Here is a 14735-nt window from a genome sequence, read left to right as displayed (position 1 = left end):
TCTCGTCCAGACCATCATGCCCCTGGAGTGACGTGAGCTTGAGACGGGCATTTGTAGTTCTATATGATAGCCACATTAGCAGCTAATTCGCATTTCATTTTTGAGGTGTTTAATAGTCACCTTGTCCTAAGAGATTTACACAGTTATCAAAACGTCACACCAGGGTAAGCCTACACGCAACACAGCCCTTATTTTAAGCGTTTCAAAAATGTATGGTGGGAAAACTATTGGAACCATTTCCTTGTTTGACCGCTAGGATTTATAGGTATTACGACTCATACTGTGGTACGCTATAGCAGTAGATAAGCAGATATACAGTACAGAATTATTAGACAAGACTTTATATATATATATATATATATATATATATATATATAAAGTCAGACCTGTTGGCAGCGCTGGCGTTCCTCCAGATGAATTCACAGTACTTGTTGATGAGCAACAGACGACCAGGGACTCTGTTCACTGTAGAAACAGATATTTTAGAAATTATCACCACCATTAACACATAAACACACTCAAACATGCAATGACACAAAATAACACTAACATTCATTAACAAAACCAATCATACACATAATACGATCATACAGTCAATCAACAGTAAATAAACAACAAAAAACACACAGCTAACAAAGACACTCGTGTCTTGTTAACATGACAGTAAGCTGGACACGATGCCAACAGCCTCCCTGACTGCTAGCTAGCTCCAGTCTCTCTCTCTCTCTCTCCACGTGAGACAGGGCAGGGCTCTCCCGCTGAACCCAGGTGTGGATCCTGATTGGCTGTGCAGGGTGTGTGGGTGGAGCCATCTCMCTGAGCTTTCTGTTGTGTCTCTGGGATGGAGGATGTTGAGGTTACGTCTCCAGGGTGAGTCTGACTTCTAGATTCATCTGTATCCTCTGAACTTGTGAGTTTGTGGCCCAGTGATTTTAGGGTGAGGTCCATGTTGATCAGTGGGTGTGGTGACCACTGTGACTGACTGCTGAACCTCATCAAAGATACATTTCTCTAGAGCACCAGGAAGCCATATGCCCACAACCACCACCATCATCCACAACCATGGCCTGCTGAGGGAGAGGGGTGAAGCCATATGCCCACCACCACCATCATCCACACCCATGGCCTGCTGAGGGAGAGGGGTGAAGCCATAATCTTAGCCCCTCCACAGGAGTCACATCTGGGGGAGAGATGAAAGAGATGGGATCTATAGGAGTGACTTCAGTATGACATCAGCCACAGGACATTGGTGGCACGTTAATTGGGGAGGCGGGCTTGTGGTAATGGTTGGAGTGGAATAGGTGGCATGGTATCAAATACATGGTTTCCAGATGGTTTCCATGTGTTTGATGCCATTCCATTTGCTCTGTTCTGGCCATTATTATGAGCCGTCCTCCCCTCTGCAGCCTCCCTTGACATCATTTGTAGATATATGACAGGCTCCAAGAGAATCCTAAATGAATTGGGGGGAAAGATAAGGAGCATTGATAGGGTCTATGAGTGGTTCTCTCCTCCCCCGTTAAGAGTAGGCTGATGATAATGGAGTCATTCAGTGATTTTGGAGAGAAATCCATATCTCTGGCCAACTACTGCATTTTCACAGTCCACTTGGTCACTAATGCACATAGTTGCCGTCAAAAACCGAGAGCTGAATGTTCTACATGTCATCTTTATCAGTAAATTGCGASKCRCCCCCCCCGACTCCCTTCACTCTTCTAGTTCTTCAAAAGTCACAACCATTCCTTTGCACTGGTCTGTCCCTCATCTTCCTTTGACACCCAGGTATTTAATCCACTTGAATTGTCATGGCACCCCAGGGGTCTTCTGGAGAAATGGATGTCACATGTCTTTGATACATTCCCAGGAGACAGAACAATGGCGCTGACAACCTCATCGAAAAATGCCACCTCTTCTCTGCTTTTCCTAAGATTGCCTTTTTATTTCTTTCACACATCTCTCTCTCTCTCTTTCTTAAACACAATAAAAGCTAGAGTCCAAGTAAAAGTGCAAATTGTTTAATCTCTGTGGATTTCTCCACATCTTTGCTATGTACAGTGAAATAGACCCTAGTAAAATCACTCTCTCCAACCTTATCACRACATTGCAAGTTTTAAACATATCCTCATCCTCCAACCACTATGTTTAATTGAATACATTCAGTACAACCCAGGCAAACAGAACAACAATTTAAGATTTTTTTAAAAGTACATTTCTGGAGGATAAAAGCGGAAAAACTAATAAAAGATACGATGTAAAAATGGCAGACTAAAAAGCCTCTTAATTTGCTATATGTTCATTGTGTCAACGCGTGGTAGAGTGGATTCCATTCACAAAGGGCTGAGAATTTAAGTCGGGGTTGTTGTGACCGTGGGGCCTCGTCTTTCTGTGTGCGGTTGTGRACTTCACAGGTCTAACCCAGCCTCAGGCACCAAGAGAGATTGTCTTGTGAGCCGAGACACAATTTGTCTACTAGAGAACTACATTATAAAACATTCATACATCACACTTGCAAGTGCATACGCAAACTATACACGTCAGTTATGCCATATGTACACTAACCAGGAGGGTCCCCAAAAATTATTGCCAGCTTGCAGAATTGACATGCAATTTATCCATTATGAAAGCAATATAAAACAGTCTTGTGCGTGAGAAGGTGGGTTTTCCTTTTTGTCCACATGTTTGGGACAGTGTGTACAGTCTGTGTGTCATCATTCAAATTCATCAACTGTAGCAAGCTTCTGAAAAGGCACTTAAATGGTGGATGAGAACTATACATGGGATAGTGTCTACACAGGACATCTACATATTCTTACARTGGCCCCCATATGCTCACCCTCACATGACGCATTCACACATATGCTGTCACACAAAGTCATTAACTCTTCATTTGTTAAAACCAATCATTCACTTGACAGTAAATTATATATTATAAACCGGGTGGTTTGAGCCCTGATTGCTGATTGGCTGAAAGCCGTGGTATATCAGACTGTACACCACGTGTATGACAAAACATTTATTTCTACTGKTCTAATTACGTTAGTAACCAGTTTATAATAGCAATAATGAACCTCTGGGGTTTGTGGTATATGGCCAATATACCACGGCTAAGGGCTGTATCCAGGCACTTCGTGTTGCGTCCTGCATAAGAACAGCCCTTAGCCGTAGTATATTGGCCATATACCACAAACCCCAGAGGTGCCTAATTGCTTAAATTAGATCATGAGGCGGAGATTTTCTGTGCAAAGTTCACCTCTTTCAGACTATATCTGGATAAGTGCACATCCAACACACAAATACACTACACACACACACAAATACACACACTTTCTCTAGGAGTTTCCACACTCAATAACATAAAAGCATTGAATATTAGATTCCTTTAGTCAGTTCAAACCATCCAACCCAATGCAATTCCAAGGCACCAGACCAGCACAGATAGAGAGAGAGAGAGAGAGAGGGAGCCTTGCAGTGCTCCTGTGCTTGAGTCATCATTTAGGGAAGGGGTGTTGGATCAAGTCAGGGGTCGAGTGTAAGCAGGGGCACGTCGTCCTCTGGGGTTGTGTCCTCGGAGAGGGGGATAAGTAGCACCTCGTCCTCCGAAGAGMAGGAAGAGAAAGAGGGGGATGTGGAGAGGGGCAGTGAGTTGGTGGGGGAGGAGGAAGGGGAGGAGCGGAAGCGAGAGATAGTGCGCCCCAAAGAGTGGAAGAGAGAGGCTAGGGAGGGGCTGCTGGGTGTGGGGGGGACAGCCACCGGAGGGCTCTGGGGGGTGGCTGGGGTAGAGACAATGGGTGGAGGGAGTAGAGTGGGTGGAGGAAGGAAGTGGGGGGGTGGTGGTGGCTGGTACTGCACTGTCTGTGGGACCAAGCCTAGTTTCTGTGGCAATGGCAGATTGACGGCTTCCACAGCCAATGAGGTGGTGGCGGGAGTTGATTGACTGGGATCCACACCAGTGGAGGGGGCCTCTGTCAGCTGGGGGGCAGAACTGGATGGCTGGGAGGGCCTGGAGGCGGATCTGGGGATTAGGCCCCATCTCCGCATGCGACGGACAGCCCGGCGGATGAATCGGGGACGGCGTCGGCGTCGTGGAGAGTTAGAAGTATCCTGTCTGAGAAGCTGGAGAAAACCTCTCAGAGAAAGAGAGGAAGACTGATAGAGCGAGAGGAGAGAGAGAGACAAAGACGAGTAGAGAAGAGCACAAGAAAAAAAGATAACCACCTTGAGATTTCAGTTGTATTTAAAGAGTGCTATACTAATAAAATGACTTACCATCATGAAATGATAATGACTTTATTATTTGAATTAGATCACTCTTTGAGGGGACCATTAAACAAAGCTACAACACTGAACACAGAGAGCATATTGTTTTAGCTAACCCTCTTTCCCTCCTTCAGCTGTCTACAGCAGCTAATCAGACTATGGTGTAGTGAGGGGCTCCATTGTGTTGTCTGGGGTAACTCAATCTATCAAATCACGCTCCTGCTATTGCTGTCACACAGCTCTAGGATCAGGTCCCCCCTGGTCATATAATACTATTAATTTTGATCTAGAAGGCTAGACTGATCCTAGATCAGTACTCCTACAGGCCCCAGTGTAACTCAAATCTATGAGATAACACCTGATGCTGCCATACTACAGCCTGAGTATAATGGAGTCATTCAGGAGGGTCTGACTGAACCTTCTAAGACAACAGTGCTTCTGGTAAGTAGGAGATACAAGGCTAGTCTATTGAAGAGCCAGATGAGTAATACGTTCCAATCTACTGTAGGTTAACGGGATGCCCTTGTAAAGCAACCAATGGAGTGAAGTAATTTCATTTCTAAATCCAATACAAATCCAATTTGAATATGCACCGGCTATTCATATTATGAAGGAGCATTGATAGGATCTGAGTGGGTCTCTCCTCTCCCGTTAAGAGTAGGATGAGGTTGCCCCTGATCTAAGAACAGTATTTATGTAGTAGTGCATGCTGCCGCCATACTACAGCCTGATGATAATGGAGTGATTCAGTGAAGCTGGTAGCTAGTAGGATAAACAAGGCTAGTGGTGAACAGTCAGAGGACATAGGGATGTACTGAGGACCTTTCAAATCGACTGTAAGTTAGTGGAGGATTCCCTTGTAAAGGAAGGACACCCAAGAATGGAAATATCTCAAGTTGTCAGTTGTTTGAGGACTTCCATTCATTGTGCTCTAATCACAGAGGGACACAGTTGCCTTTAGTTTCTGATCCAATGACAGTTTAGCATTTTCCCCATTAATGGTTAGTATGAGGATCGGGAGAGGGTTAGCTGATTCTAGACCTGTGCGCTCACCTCGTTGGGGTTCTCCGTGGGGAAGTCCTCCACTGGAGGGATGATGCCCTGGGCGATCAATTGACCATAGGAGGGAGGGGCCTGCTGCTGGATTAGCTCCGCCTCCTGGCGGCTGATTGGCGCAAACATACTGCAGGAGAGAAACAAGGTAGAAACATCTCAACACATACATGGGGGTCAGGTCAAACACAATAAACGTTGGTTTGGACAGAGATATTTCTTCGTATTCTGGAGACAGATCAAGATCATTTGTGGTGATTCTTTTGTGTATTTTGGTGAAGCATCAACAGGCGTAAAGCTGAGGTGTGAGGTGAATAAGGGGTACCTGTATTCTCGGGTCCGCAGTGAGTAGAGCTTGCAGGTGCAGCCCATAGCGATGACCAGCAGCAGCCCACAGACCAGGCTGCCCACGGTTGCCGCGGTGATGACCTTTCGAGGCAGGGTCATGGTGCAGTTCATCTCGTCTGTCCCGTCCTTACAGTCCACCTGGCCGTCACAACTCCAGCTCTCAAACACACARCTGGGGAAGAGACACACACCGTCAGGGTGGTGATTTCTCACAAACACCCAAAAACCAAAACACACACACACACATATCAAACTAAATATCATACAGTAATGGGTGTACACACACATATCAAAACACACACACACCCCTATTCACTACCTGTTGCTGTCGCAGTGGAAGGTCCCAGGTTGACATATGGTACAGTCTTTTTCGTCGCTCCCGTCAGCACAGTACAGCTGGTAGTTACACCTCTCCTTGGCAGGGAAGCACACCGGACGCCCTATGAAGTTATGACCCGCCAGCACCGCCCGCTGCCCCACCCCTCCGCAAGCAAACTGGTCCCTGGGACACCCCCTGCATCCCGCCTCATCATGCCCTGTCTCAGGACAGTCCCAGCGCCCGTCACACTTCTGTTCTTGGGTGTAGCAGCCCCCCGCGGCACCCCCACATTTACCCTCCCAGGGGGGGCAGTAGCCCCCGACACGGTAGGTGGCGTTGAAGCCCAGCCCCTCTGAGCCGGGGAGCGTGCGATAGGTCAGGGAGAGAAGGCCGGTCCGGGACTCGACCTGGATGGCTTTGTAACTGGACTCGCTGGTGATCTGTCAGAGGAAAATGGACAGGGTGATTAGATTGAGTAAATTAACTTGGGTAACAGAACTGGACAGTATTGTGACAGATGACAAATTCGAGATGTAGAAGTTGGTTTTAACCACAGATCGAGGATCAGACTACCCTACTACCAATCCTAGGGGAATAAAAATATATGACCCTGTATCAGTTTGTTAGGGGAAACTTCTATTAAACACATACCCAGATCCACTAACACTTACAGTTTTGATGAGCTCCCCGGTGCCCTGCTGTCTGTTGGTGATGGTGACCGTGTCTCCAGGCCCCAGTTCCAGCAGCTGCAGGTCCAGCTTCAGAGGCCTGGAGTCCTGTGGGTCCAGGGTCCACACACAGAACAGAGGGGGGCCCTTGATGGAAGGAGGGGCGAACGTCCCATAGAAGGTTTGGAGGAGGCCGCCACATGGCCACTCAATGGGGGCCCGGGTCACACCGGGACTGGGGTGGGCTCTATGAGGCTCGGGGCTGGGGAGTTGACGAGGCAGGAACTCCCAGTAGTCCTCTATAGGATTATCTGTCTCCTTTACCTTGGTGTAYTCCCCATCCTCCTCTACTTCCTTCTCTTCTTTCTCCACCTCAACCGGTGCCGTTTCCCAATCCCTCCCCCCGTTCTTCTCTCTTCCTGTCTCCCCCTCACTCTCTCTCTCTATGTAGGACTCTGGTGTGGTGGTGGTCGCCACTACTTTGTCGTGCTCAGGATCCAGGATCTCGATCTCTCCATCACAGTCCTGCTCGTCTGTTCCCAGCCCCATCCCTTCACCCAGACACTCTGTCCGGCCGTTACAGCGCCAGGACAAGGGCAGGCAGCGCCCGCCCAAACACTCAAAGTCCACCACCGGACATTCACCAGAGTCTAGAGAGAGCGAGAGCAGGAGAGAGAGAGAGAGCGGAGTGGGAGAGAGACCAAGAGGGCAAGCGAGATGAACAGGGGGAAATGGTGGGAGAGGGAGGAGAGTTTATATTCCTTTTAGCTATATTGTAATTCCTGGTCCTCAAATATGGTTAAAACTAGTTTACTATGTCCTTTCTCATGATGAACAAGTGATGTAAAATCCTGCCACCATACCTCTGACGTAGCCCAGGCAGAATGCAGAGACGGGGAATAAGTGTGGCAGGAAGTGGTGTGTCACTGTAATGTTCCCCCCCATCAACTCCATGGGCTTTGGCAGGTCGGAACCACATAAGGTAATGGGCTTGCCAGTTGATGACGTCACCGAGACCCATTCCTTCTTACAGCGTGTAGAAAACTGGGAGAAACTAAAAGAACGACGGGTGAAAAGAGATACAAACAAGCAGTGAGCAAATTARCAAAAACAAAATGGCTATGAAGCCATGTTCTTCACATGATGTGACCTTTCTGAGGTCCAGTCCAGACACAACCTCTACTCCCTGCCCCCGAGGAACTGTCAATCTGAAGGTATTGGATAAGTATAATTAAACAACATATTAGTAGTGTCACCTTGTCCACAGAGTCTTGATGGAATTTCCATCCTATTTCTAACACCTCCCCAATCCCTTCAGATCTAACCAAGTGCCAAGAGGGTTAGAGACTGGAGGTAGTTGAGGGACAAACGTTGCACCCTGACCCCACCGAATAAGCCCCTGGGGGGATAAGACAGTGAGTGGGCAGACATTACCTGAGGATAACGGGCTCTCCTACGTGTGCCTTGATAATCCAACTACAGTTGAACGGCCGTGGGCGATAGGACCAGCTGTGGTGGACGGAGCTTCTGATCTCTCCCCTCTGGGCTTCCAGGACTTGGGGAGATTGTCCACAATGAGCTGGAAGAGAGGACAGTGAACTACTTTAGACTCCTGGGTTGTGTTCATTAGGGAGAGAACAGGAGTGAAATAGGCAGGTGCTACCTAAACTTGTCCAATAAAAATTCTGATTTTAGTTTTCTGTTTCAAAACTTTTTGCTGCGGTGTGCCCTGCTAAACATGACCCTGATAAATGCAACGGCTTGGTGCTGAAACTGTTGAGACACCGTGCACTATACCACAACATGCACACTAAACCAAAACCACATCAGGCACAGCTAAAAATAATGGAGCTGTAGTGCACTTCCAACAGAGTTTGCACTTATTCGAAGGGCACTTAACAGGAGTCGACTGTAACAGAATATTAGCAGGACCTTCTCTTCATAACCTTGAGTTAGCCAACTCATGATATTGGTATATGCCCTGTCTAGAGGAATCCCAGTAGTATCAACAAGACAAAACGCATTTCAATATTTGAGCGTCACAAAAATGTGACAGAACGGGTTGTGCCACAGCTGATTCTTACAATTACTGTTTAGACTGCCACACCTACTTTGTTGATCAGACGGGAGAGAGACAGACAGGTCCCTTTCATAAAATGAATAGAGGCATTTGTAAGAGTTGGGGGGTAGTTATCTTACCAGTACTGGAGGCCAGCTCCAGGCTGCTGTAGGCTGTGAATCAACAGGAAAAACMGAGTTATGCAGGTCTGAACAGGGCCTTACTAAAGATCTGTCTGGTATTTGTATGTGGTGCAGTTGACAGTTGAAACTAGCTACACACTGTTTGTAATAGTTGTATGCCCTAAAGTGCCATGGTGTCTTGACATCTTCAGACAGACAGACACACATTCATAATAAAACTCACCAGTTACAAACAAAACGTTGAGGACACAAAGGTTGAAAGAGGCAGTCATTCTGACGATAGTGCTCCTCTGAAATACAGGTGCTCATGAAAGAAAAAGAAGAGTTGAAAAGAAAGAAAAGTAGAATAGAAAAACATCTAGGTCAGATCCCTCAGTCCTCCTTGCAGAATGACCCCATCGTCACTGACTTGTCTTTCAGGAAGACAATCTGAGAAAATAAAAAGATAAAACCTATTCAACATAAAGAGTTATTTTGACTAGCCTGGTCCCAGATCTGTTTGTGATGTCTTGTCAACTCCTATGGTCATTGTCACCATTGTCACCATTGTCACCCCCCCCCCCCCCAAAAAAGACCATAAGAGTTATCTGGGACCAGGCTACATTGTTACAGGAGCAGGAGGGAATTACTTTCAAACAACATACAGAAATGTACTTGCCTTAGCCTCTAGATATGACAGCAAGGTATTTAAGGTAGTTCGGTATAGCTAGCTAAGCATTGTTGAGGTTATGCCGATCTATTTGTATCGAGAACACATACACAGCAATTTCCTGCCTCCCAAGGTAATGACGTTATGTTGTAGCGATGACTTACCAGCAACCCAATCCTTATCCTAACCACAAAAATGCTTGAGGTTTTCAATTAGGTGATTTTCTATGCCATTTTAACTCCGGGTGAGCTGAAATAATTCACACCAGACTTATCTAGGCCTCCTGAATCCTCGCCCCCGCAAACTTCCTTGAAGAGGAAGGGTAAAGCAGCAGCTGCTTCGCTCTCTCGTCCTGTCTGTGTTGTGCGGCTAGCATGCTAATGCTAACGCTGGCTTAACTAACTAACTTCTTCCTTGTAACGTTTCCTGAACGTGCCACGCGATAAAAAAGCATTGAAATATACCTACAAACACTCTGGTGAACATATACATTACAAACGGCGATACATGATGTATATAAATGCCTGTAACAACTAAATTAGCAACCTTACCCTTTCTGTCGTCTTTCTTGTTGACAGGCAGAGTTCTGTGCAACTTCCGTATTGTTTTAGTTGAATGACATGAGAGGGTGTAGCGCTACTGCCAGCAGATGGCGCTATTATTTCTTACGGCGTTTATCACTAGCTGCTGTCCAGGCGAGAGCGGGGGCGGTGCGAGGGGCTTGGGCTGTCACAGCAGCGCCTCAAACTCCAAACAATCAAATCATTGTCACGAGTATTTTCTCTGATTTATATTTAACCATCATTGTTTGCTACTTGGTCCCTCTATTCACAATGTCTTTGCTATAGAGTTAATGGTGTGAATTAATGTTATCATGTTTCACCACCAGGTGTCAGAATAGAGTAGGCTAATGATATGATCCCTCAAATCTTAGGGGCCTTTTATTATAGCAGACGGCCTTGCATCTGATACAATGTGACATTCTTTGCATTAACATTAGTGGTTGTATAATCAGAAAGGTAACATGCTGAATTCATTGTTGATGCATTTTGGCAAGGGACTGAGACAACGGCGATTGAAATTAAATGAATAGTGAATTGTCTGCCTAACTTCTTGTAGTTCTTTTTGACAGTTTACATTATCCTGGGCTGTTGTTTTAATTTATTATGATTAATGAATGTTCATATTTATACAGCCGCAGAGTCTACAGCTGTTTCTTTACCTCACTGAAATAGGCTTCACATCTGGAAGAGGGAGGAACTTCCTCTCTCTCTTTATCTCAATTCAATTTCAATTCTCTCTCAATTTTTTTTTAATGATGTTAAACTCTTTAACCGCAGCTCTGGCATCTTCCCCAATATTTGGAACCAAGGACTGATCACCCCAATCCACAAAACTGGASACAAATTTGACCCCAATAACTACCGTGGGATATGCGTCAACAGCAACCTTGTGAAAATCCTCTGCATTATCATTAACAGCAGACTCGTACATTCCTCAGCAAAAACAGTGTACTGAGCAAATGTCAAATTGGCTTTTTATCAAATTACCATACGAAAGACCACGTATTCACCCTGCACACCCTTATTGACAAACAAACAAACCAAATCAAAGGCAAAGTCTTCTCATACCTTGTTGATTTGTTAAAAAGCTTTCGACTCAATTTGGCATGAGGGCCTGCTATACAAACTGATGGAAAGTGGTGTTGGGGGATATACATATGACATTATAAAATCCATGTACACAAACAAGTGTGTGGTTAAAATTGGCAAAAAACACACACATTTCTTTCCACAGGCCGGGGGGTGAGACAGGGATGCAGCTTAAGCCCCACCCTCTTCAACATATACATCAACGAATTGGTGAGGGCACTAGAACAGTCTACAGCACCCGGCCTCACCCTACTAGAATCTGAAATTAAATGTCTACTGTTTGCTGATGATCTGGTTCTTCTGTCCTCAACCAAGGAGGGCCTACAGCAGCACCTAGATCTTCTGCACAGATTCTTTCAGACCAGGGCCCTGACAGTAAATCTCAGTAAGACAAAAATAATGGTGTTCCAAAAAAGGTCCAGTTGCCTGGACCACGAATACAAATTCCATCTAGACACTGTTGCCCTAGAGTACACAAAAAACTATACATACCTCAGCCTAAACATCAGCGCCACAGGTAACTGAGAGAGAAGGGCCTTCTATGCCATCAAAAGGAACATAAAATTCGACATACCAATTAGGATCTGGCAAAAAATACTTGAATCAGTTATTTAAGGAACCCATTGCCCTTTATGGTTGTGAGGTCTGCGGTTTGGCGCCCTGCACTTTCACTGGCTGTTGTCATATCGATCCTGTTAACGGGAATGCAGCCATAAGAAGATAACAAAGCCATCTCCTACAGAAAAATAAACCTGGAGAAGAGCCCCCTAAGAAAGCTGGTCCTGGGGCTCTGTTCATAAACACAAACAGACCCCACAGAGCCCCAGGACAGCAACACAATTAGACCCAACCAAATCATGAAAAAACAAAAAGAGGATTACTTGACACATTGGAAAGAACTTWCCAAAAAACAGAACAAYCTGGAATGCTATTTGGCCCTAAACAGAGAGTACACAGTGGCAGAATACCTGACCACTGTAACTGACCCAAAATGAAGCAAATCTTTGACTATGTACAGACTCAGTGAGCATAGCCTTGCTATTGAGAAAGGCTGCCGAAGACAGACCTGGCTCTCAAGAGAAGACAGGCTATGTGCACACTGACCACAAAATGAGGTGGAAACTGAGCTACCCTTCCTAACCTCCTGCCAAATGACCATATCAGAGACACAGATTTCCACAGACCCACAAGTCCTATTTTGATTAACTCCCATATCTACTGGGTGAAATACCAGTGTGCCATCACAGCAGCAAGATGTGTGACCTGTTGCAACAAGAAAAGGGCAACCAGTGAAGAACAAACACCACTGTAAATACAACCTATATTTATGTTTATTTATTTTCCCTTTTATACTTTAACTATCATTATAACACTGTATATATACATCATATATAATATAATATTATTTTGGAACTTTTGCAAGGGTGATGTTTACTGTTCATTTTGTATTGTTTAATTAACTTTTGTTTATTATCTATCTCACTTGCTTTGGCAATGTAAACATATGTTTCCTATGCCAATAAAGCCCTTAAATTGAATTGAGAGAGGAAGTTCCTCCCTCTTCAAGATGTGACGCCTACATCAGTGAGGTGAGTGAGACACCAGAGTACAGAATTGGTCCTCCGATCGGGGTAGCTGTATGTTTGTCCTCCTCTGATGTCTCCGTCTTTTTTTCTTCTATTCTTCTTTCTCTTCTTCTTCTTCTGGTGGGACTTGTCAATCTTGTTCGTTTCTTTCTCTTTCTCTCTCTCTCCTTTCTCTCTCTCTCTCTTTCGACGATCTCTCTCTCTTCGTTCTGTCTCTCTCTCTCTCTCTCTCTTCTCTTCTCTCTCTCGTCGTCTATCTCTTCGTTCTCTTGTAGTCTTATCTCTCTCTCCTCTCTCGTCTCTCTCTCTCGTCGTTCTCTCATTCCTCTTCTCTCTCTCTCGTCATCTCTCCTTCTCTCTCTCTTCTTCTCTCTCTCTCATCTTCTCTCTCTCTCTGCTTCTCTCTCTCTTCTCTTCTCTCTCTTCTCTCTCTCTCTCTCTCCTCTCGTTCTTCCTCTCTCTCCTCTCGTCTCTCTCTTCTCTCTTCTCTCTCTCTCTCTCTCTCTCTCTTCTTCTCTTCTCTCTCTTTCTCTCTTCTTCTCTCTCTCTCTCTCTCGTCTCTCTCTTCTCTCTCCTCGTCTCTCTCTCTCTCTCTCTCGTCTCTTCTCTCTCTTCTCCTCTCTCTCTCTCTCTCTCTCTCTCTCTCTCTCGTCTCTCTCTCTCTCGTTCTCTCTCTTCTCTTCTTCTCTCTCTCTCTCTCTCTGTCTCTTCTCTCTCTCTCTCTCTCTCTCTCTGCTGAGCGCATTGACCGACCTCGTCCACGCGTCAGAGAGCTGTCTAAATAGTCACACAGCGAGAAAGAAAGAAAGTAACTTGTGGAGACAAAGGAGAGAGGAACTATGAAGCACTGAGATCGCAACGATTCCCTCCCCCCTCCCAAACATCTGGACTTTAGTTTTTGGATAGACTTGTAGGATGCTTTTGTTTTTCTACATTTAGTTATGATTGTTGGTACCACAAAATATTTGTTGTGCAGAACTTGAAGTGTGGCAAGAAAGTTTCCATGAGAACAGATTAAAGTACAATATTGTTTTAAAGGTAATCGCTAAGGATTATAATTTATAAAAACGTGGAAAGCCAATAGAAGCTGTCCGGTTGTGAAGCTCTTAATCGAGTATTTTTTGGGTAACTCGCACATACAGAGGAATGTTGCTCCGGCTCGAAAATGTGATCCAGCTCCTTACGCTGGCGTGCGGACTGTTCTTTGGAGTTGTATCAACGGAAAACGAAYTAAAAGCAGAGGTAAGTAATTTTGGCGATATGCAGACACTTAGAAACACCATTAAAACAAACTATTTAACTAGAAGATACTTTTTAAGATACTTTGGTTAAGGTTTATAGGAGAAGGGGTGGGAGTATATCAACTACAGTGTGTTATAGGCCTAGTGTCGTCTATTGTTTCTGTGCTAGTCCGCATAATTGACTCTATGTTCTTCTTTGTTTTTCATTATGGTTGACCTCTTCTCAATTGAGGGTAATAAAAAATGAAAAGGTGGCAGCGGTAGCCTCGAGGTTAGAGAAAGCCGGCCAGCAACCGGGGGGTTATTTGAATCCCAGTGCTGAAAGGGGGATGTAGCGCGGATTGAGCTGGTAACCAGGGGGTTGCTGGCATCAATATTAGGTGACACCTACCGCGGATGTTCCCTTGAGCAATTGTTCCCTTGAGCAATGAAATTAACCCCCTGTGTGTGTGTGTGTGTGTGTGTGTGTGTGTCGGGAGACACATTTCCATCTCACGTGGACTAATAAAGTATATCTTAGCAGTAGCATCAAAGGGTGAGAGGCCATGTGTCCAATTCAGTAGAAAAAGAGATGGAAAATGCCATGACACATTTTGTGGATTAAAAGAGGAGGGGTGAGGAGGGTTGGGGGAGTATGGAGTTGTGAAAGCTCAAGTCAACTGCTTTATACTAAGGAACTGGGGCTGTGTGTGTGTGTGTGTGTGTGTGTGTGTGTGTGTGTGTGTGTGTGTGTGTGTGTGTGTGTGTGTGTGTGTGTGTG

At 45.3% G+C, this 14735-nt stretch overlaps 1 protein-coding gene and 1 pseudogene across 1 annotated transcript; one reads left to right on the top strand and one right to left on the bottom strand.

Annotated features, from left to right (window-relative positions):
* Positions 1-3419: 3419 nt before the first annotated feature.
* Positions 3420-10136, bottom strand: lrp10 (low density lipoprotein receptor-related protein 10). Its single transcript, XM_024136413.2, has 10 exons — positions 10048-10136; positions 9071-9276; positions 8845-8877; positions 8080-8224; positions 7509-7699; positions 6649-7295; positions 5978-6417; positions 5636-5830; positions 5311-5440; positions 3420-4146 (listed from the first exon to the last, which is right to left on the bottom strand). The coding sequence occupies exons 2-10, from the start codon at positions 9117-9119 to the stop codon at positions 3517-3519; spliced, it is 2460 nt and encodes an 819-aa protein (XP_023992181.1). The 5' UTR covers positions 9120-9276; positions 10048-10136; the 3' UTR covers positions 3420-3516.
* A 3332-nt stretch (positions 10137-13468) lies between these two features.
* The window catches only part of LOC112069118 (matrix metalloproteinase-14-like), a 19565-nt pseudogene continuing 18298 nt past the window's right edge, over positions 13469-14735 (top strand).

This window comes from Salvelinus sp. IW2-2015, unplaced genomic scaffold, assembly GCF_002910315.2.
Source record: "Salvelinus sp. IW2-2015 unplaced genomic scaffold, ASM291031v2 Un_scaffold910, whole genome shotgun sequence".
NCBI classification, from domain to species: domain Eukaryota; kingdom Metazoa; phylum Chordata; class Actinopteri; order Salmoniformes; family Salmonidae; genus Salvelinus; species Salvelinus sp. IW2-2015.
Note: the sequence above shows the minus strand (reverse complement) of the source record. Positions and strands in the feature narration are given on the sequence as shown.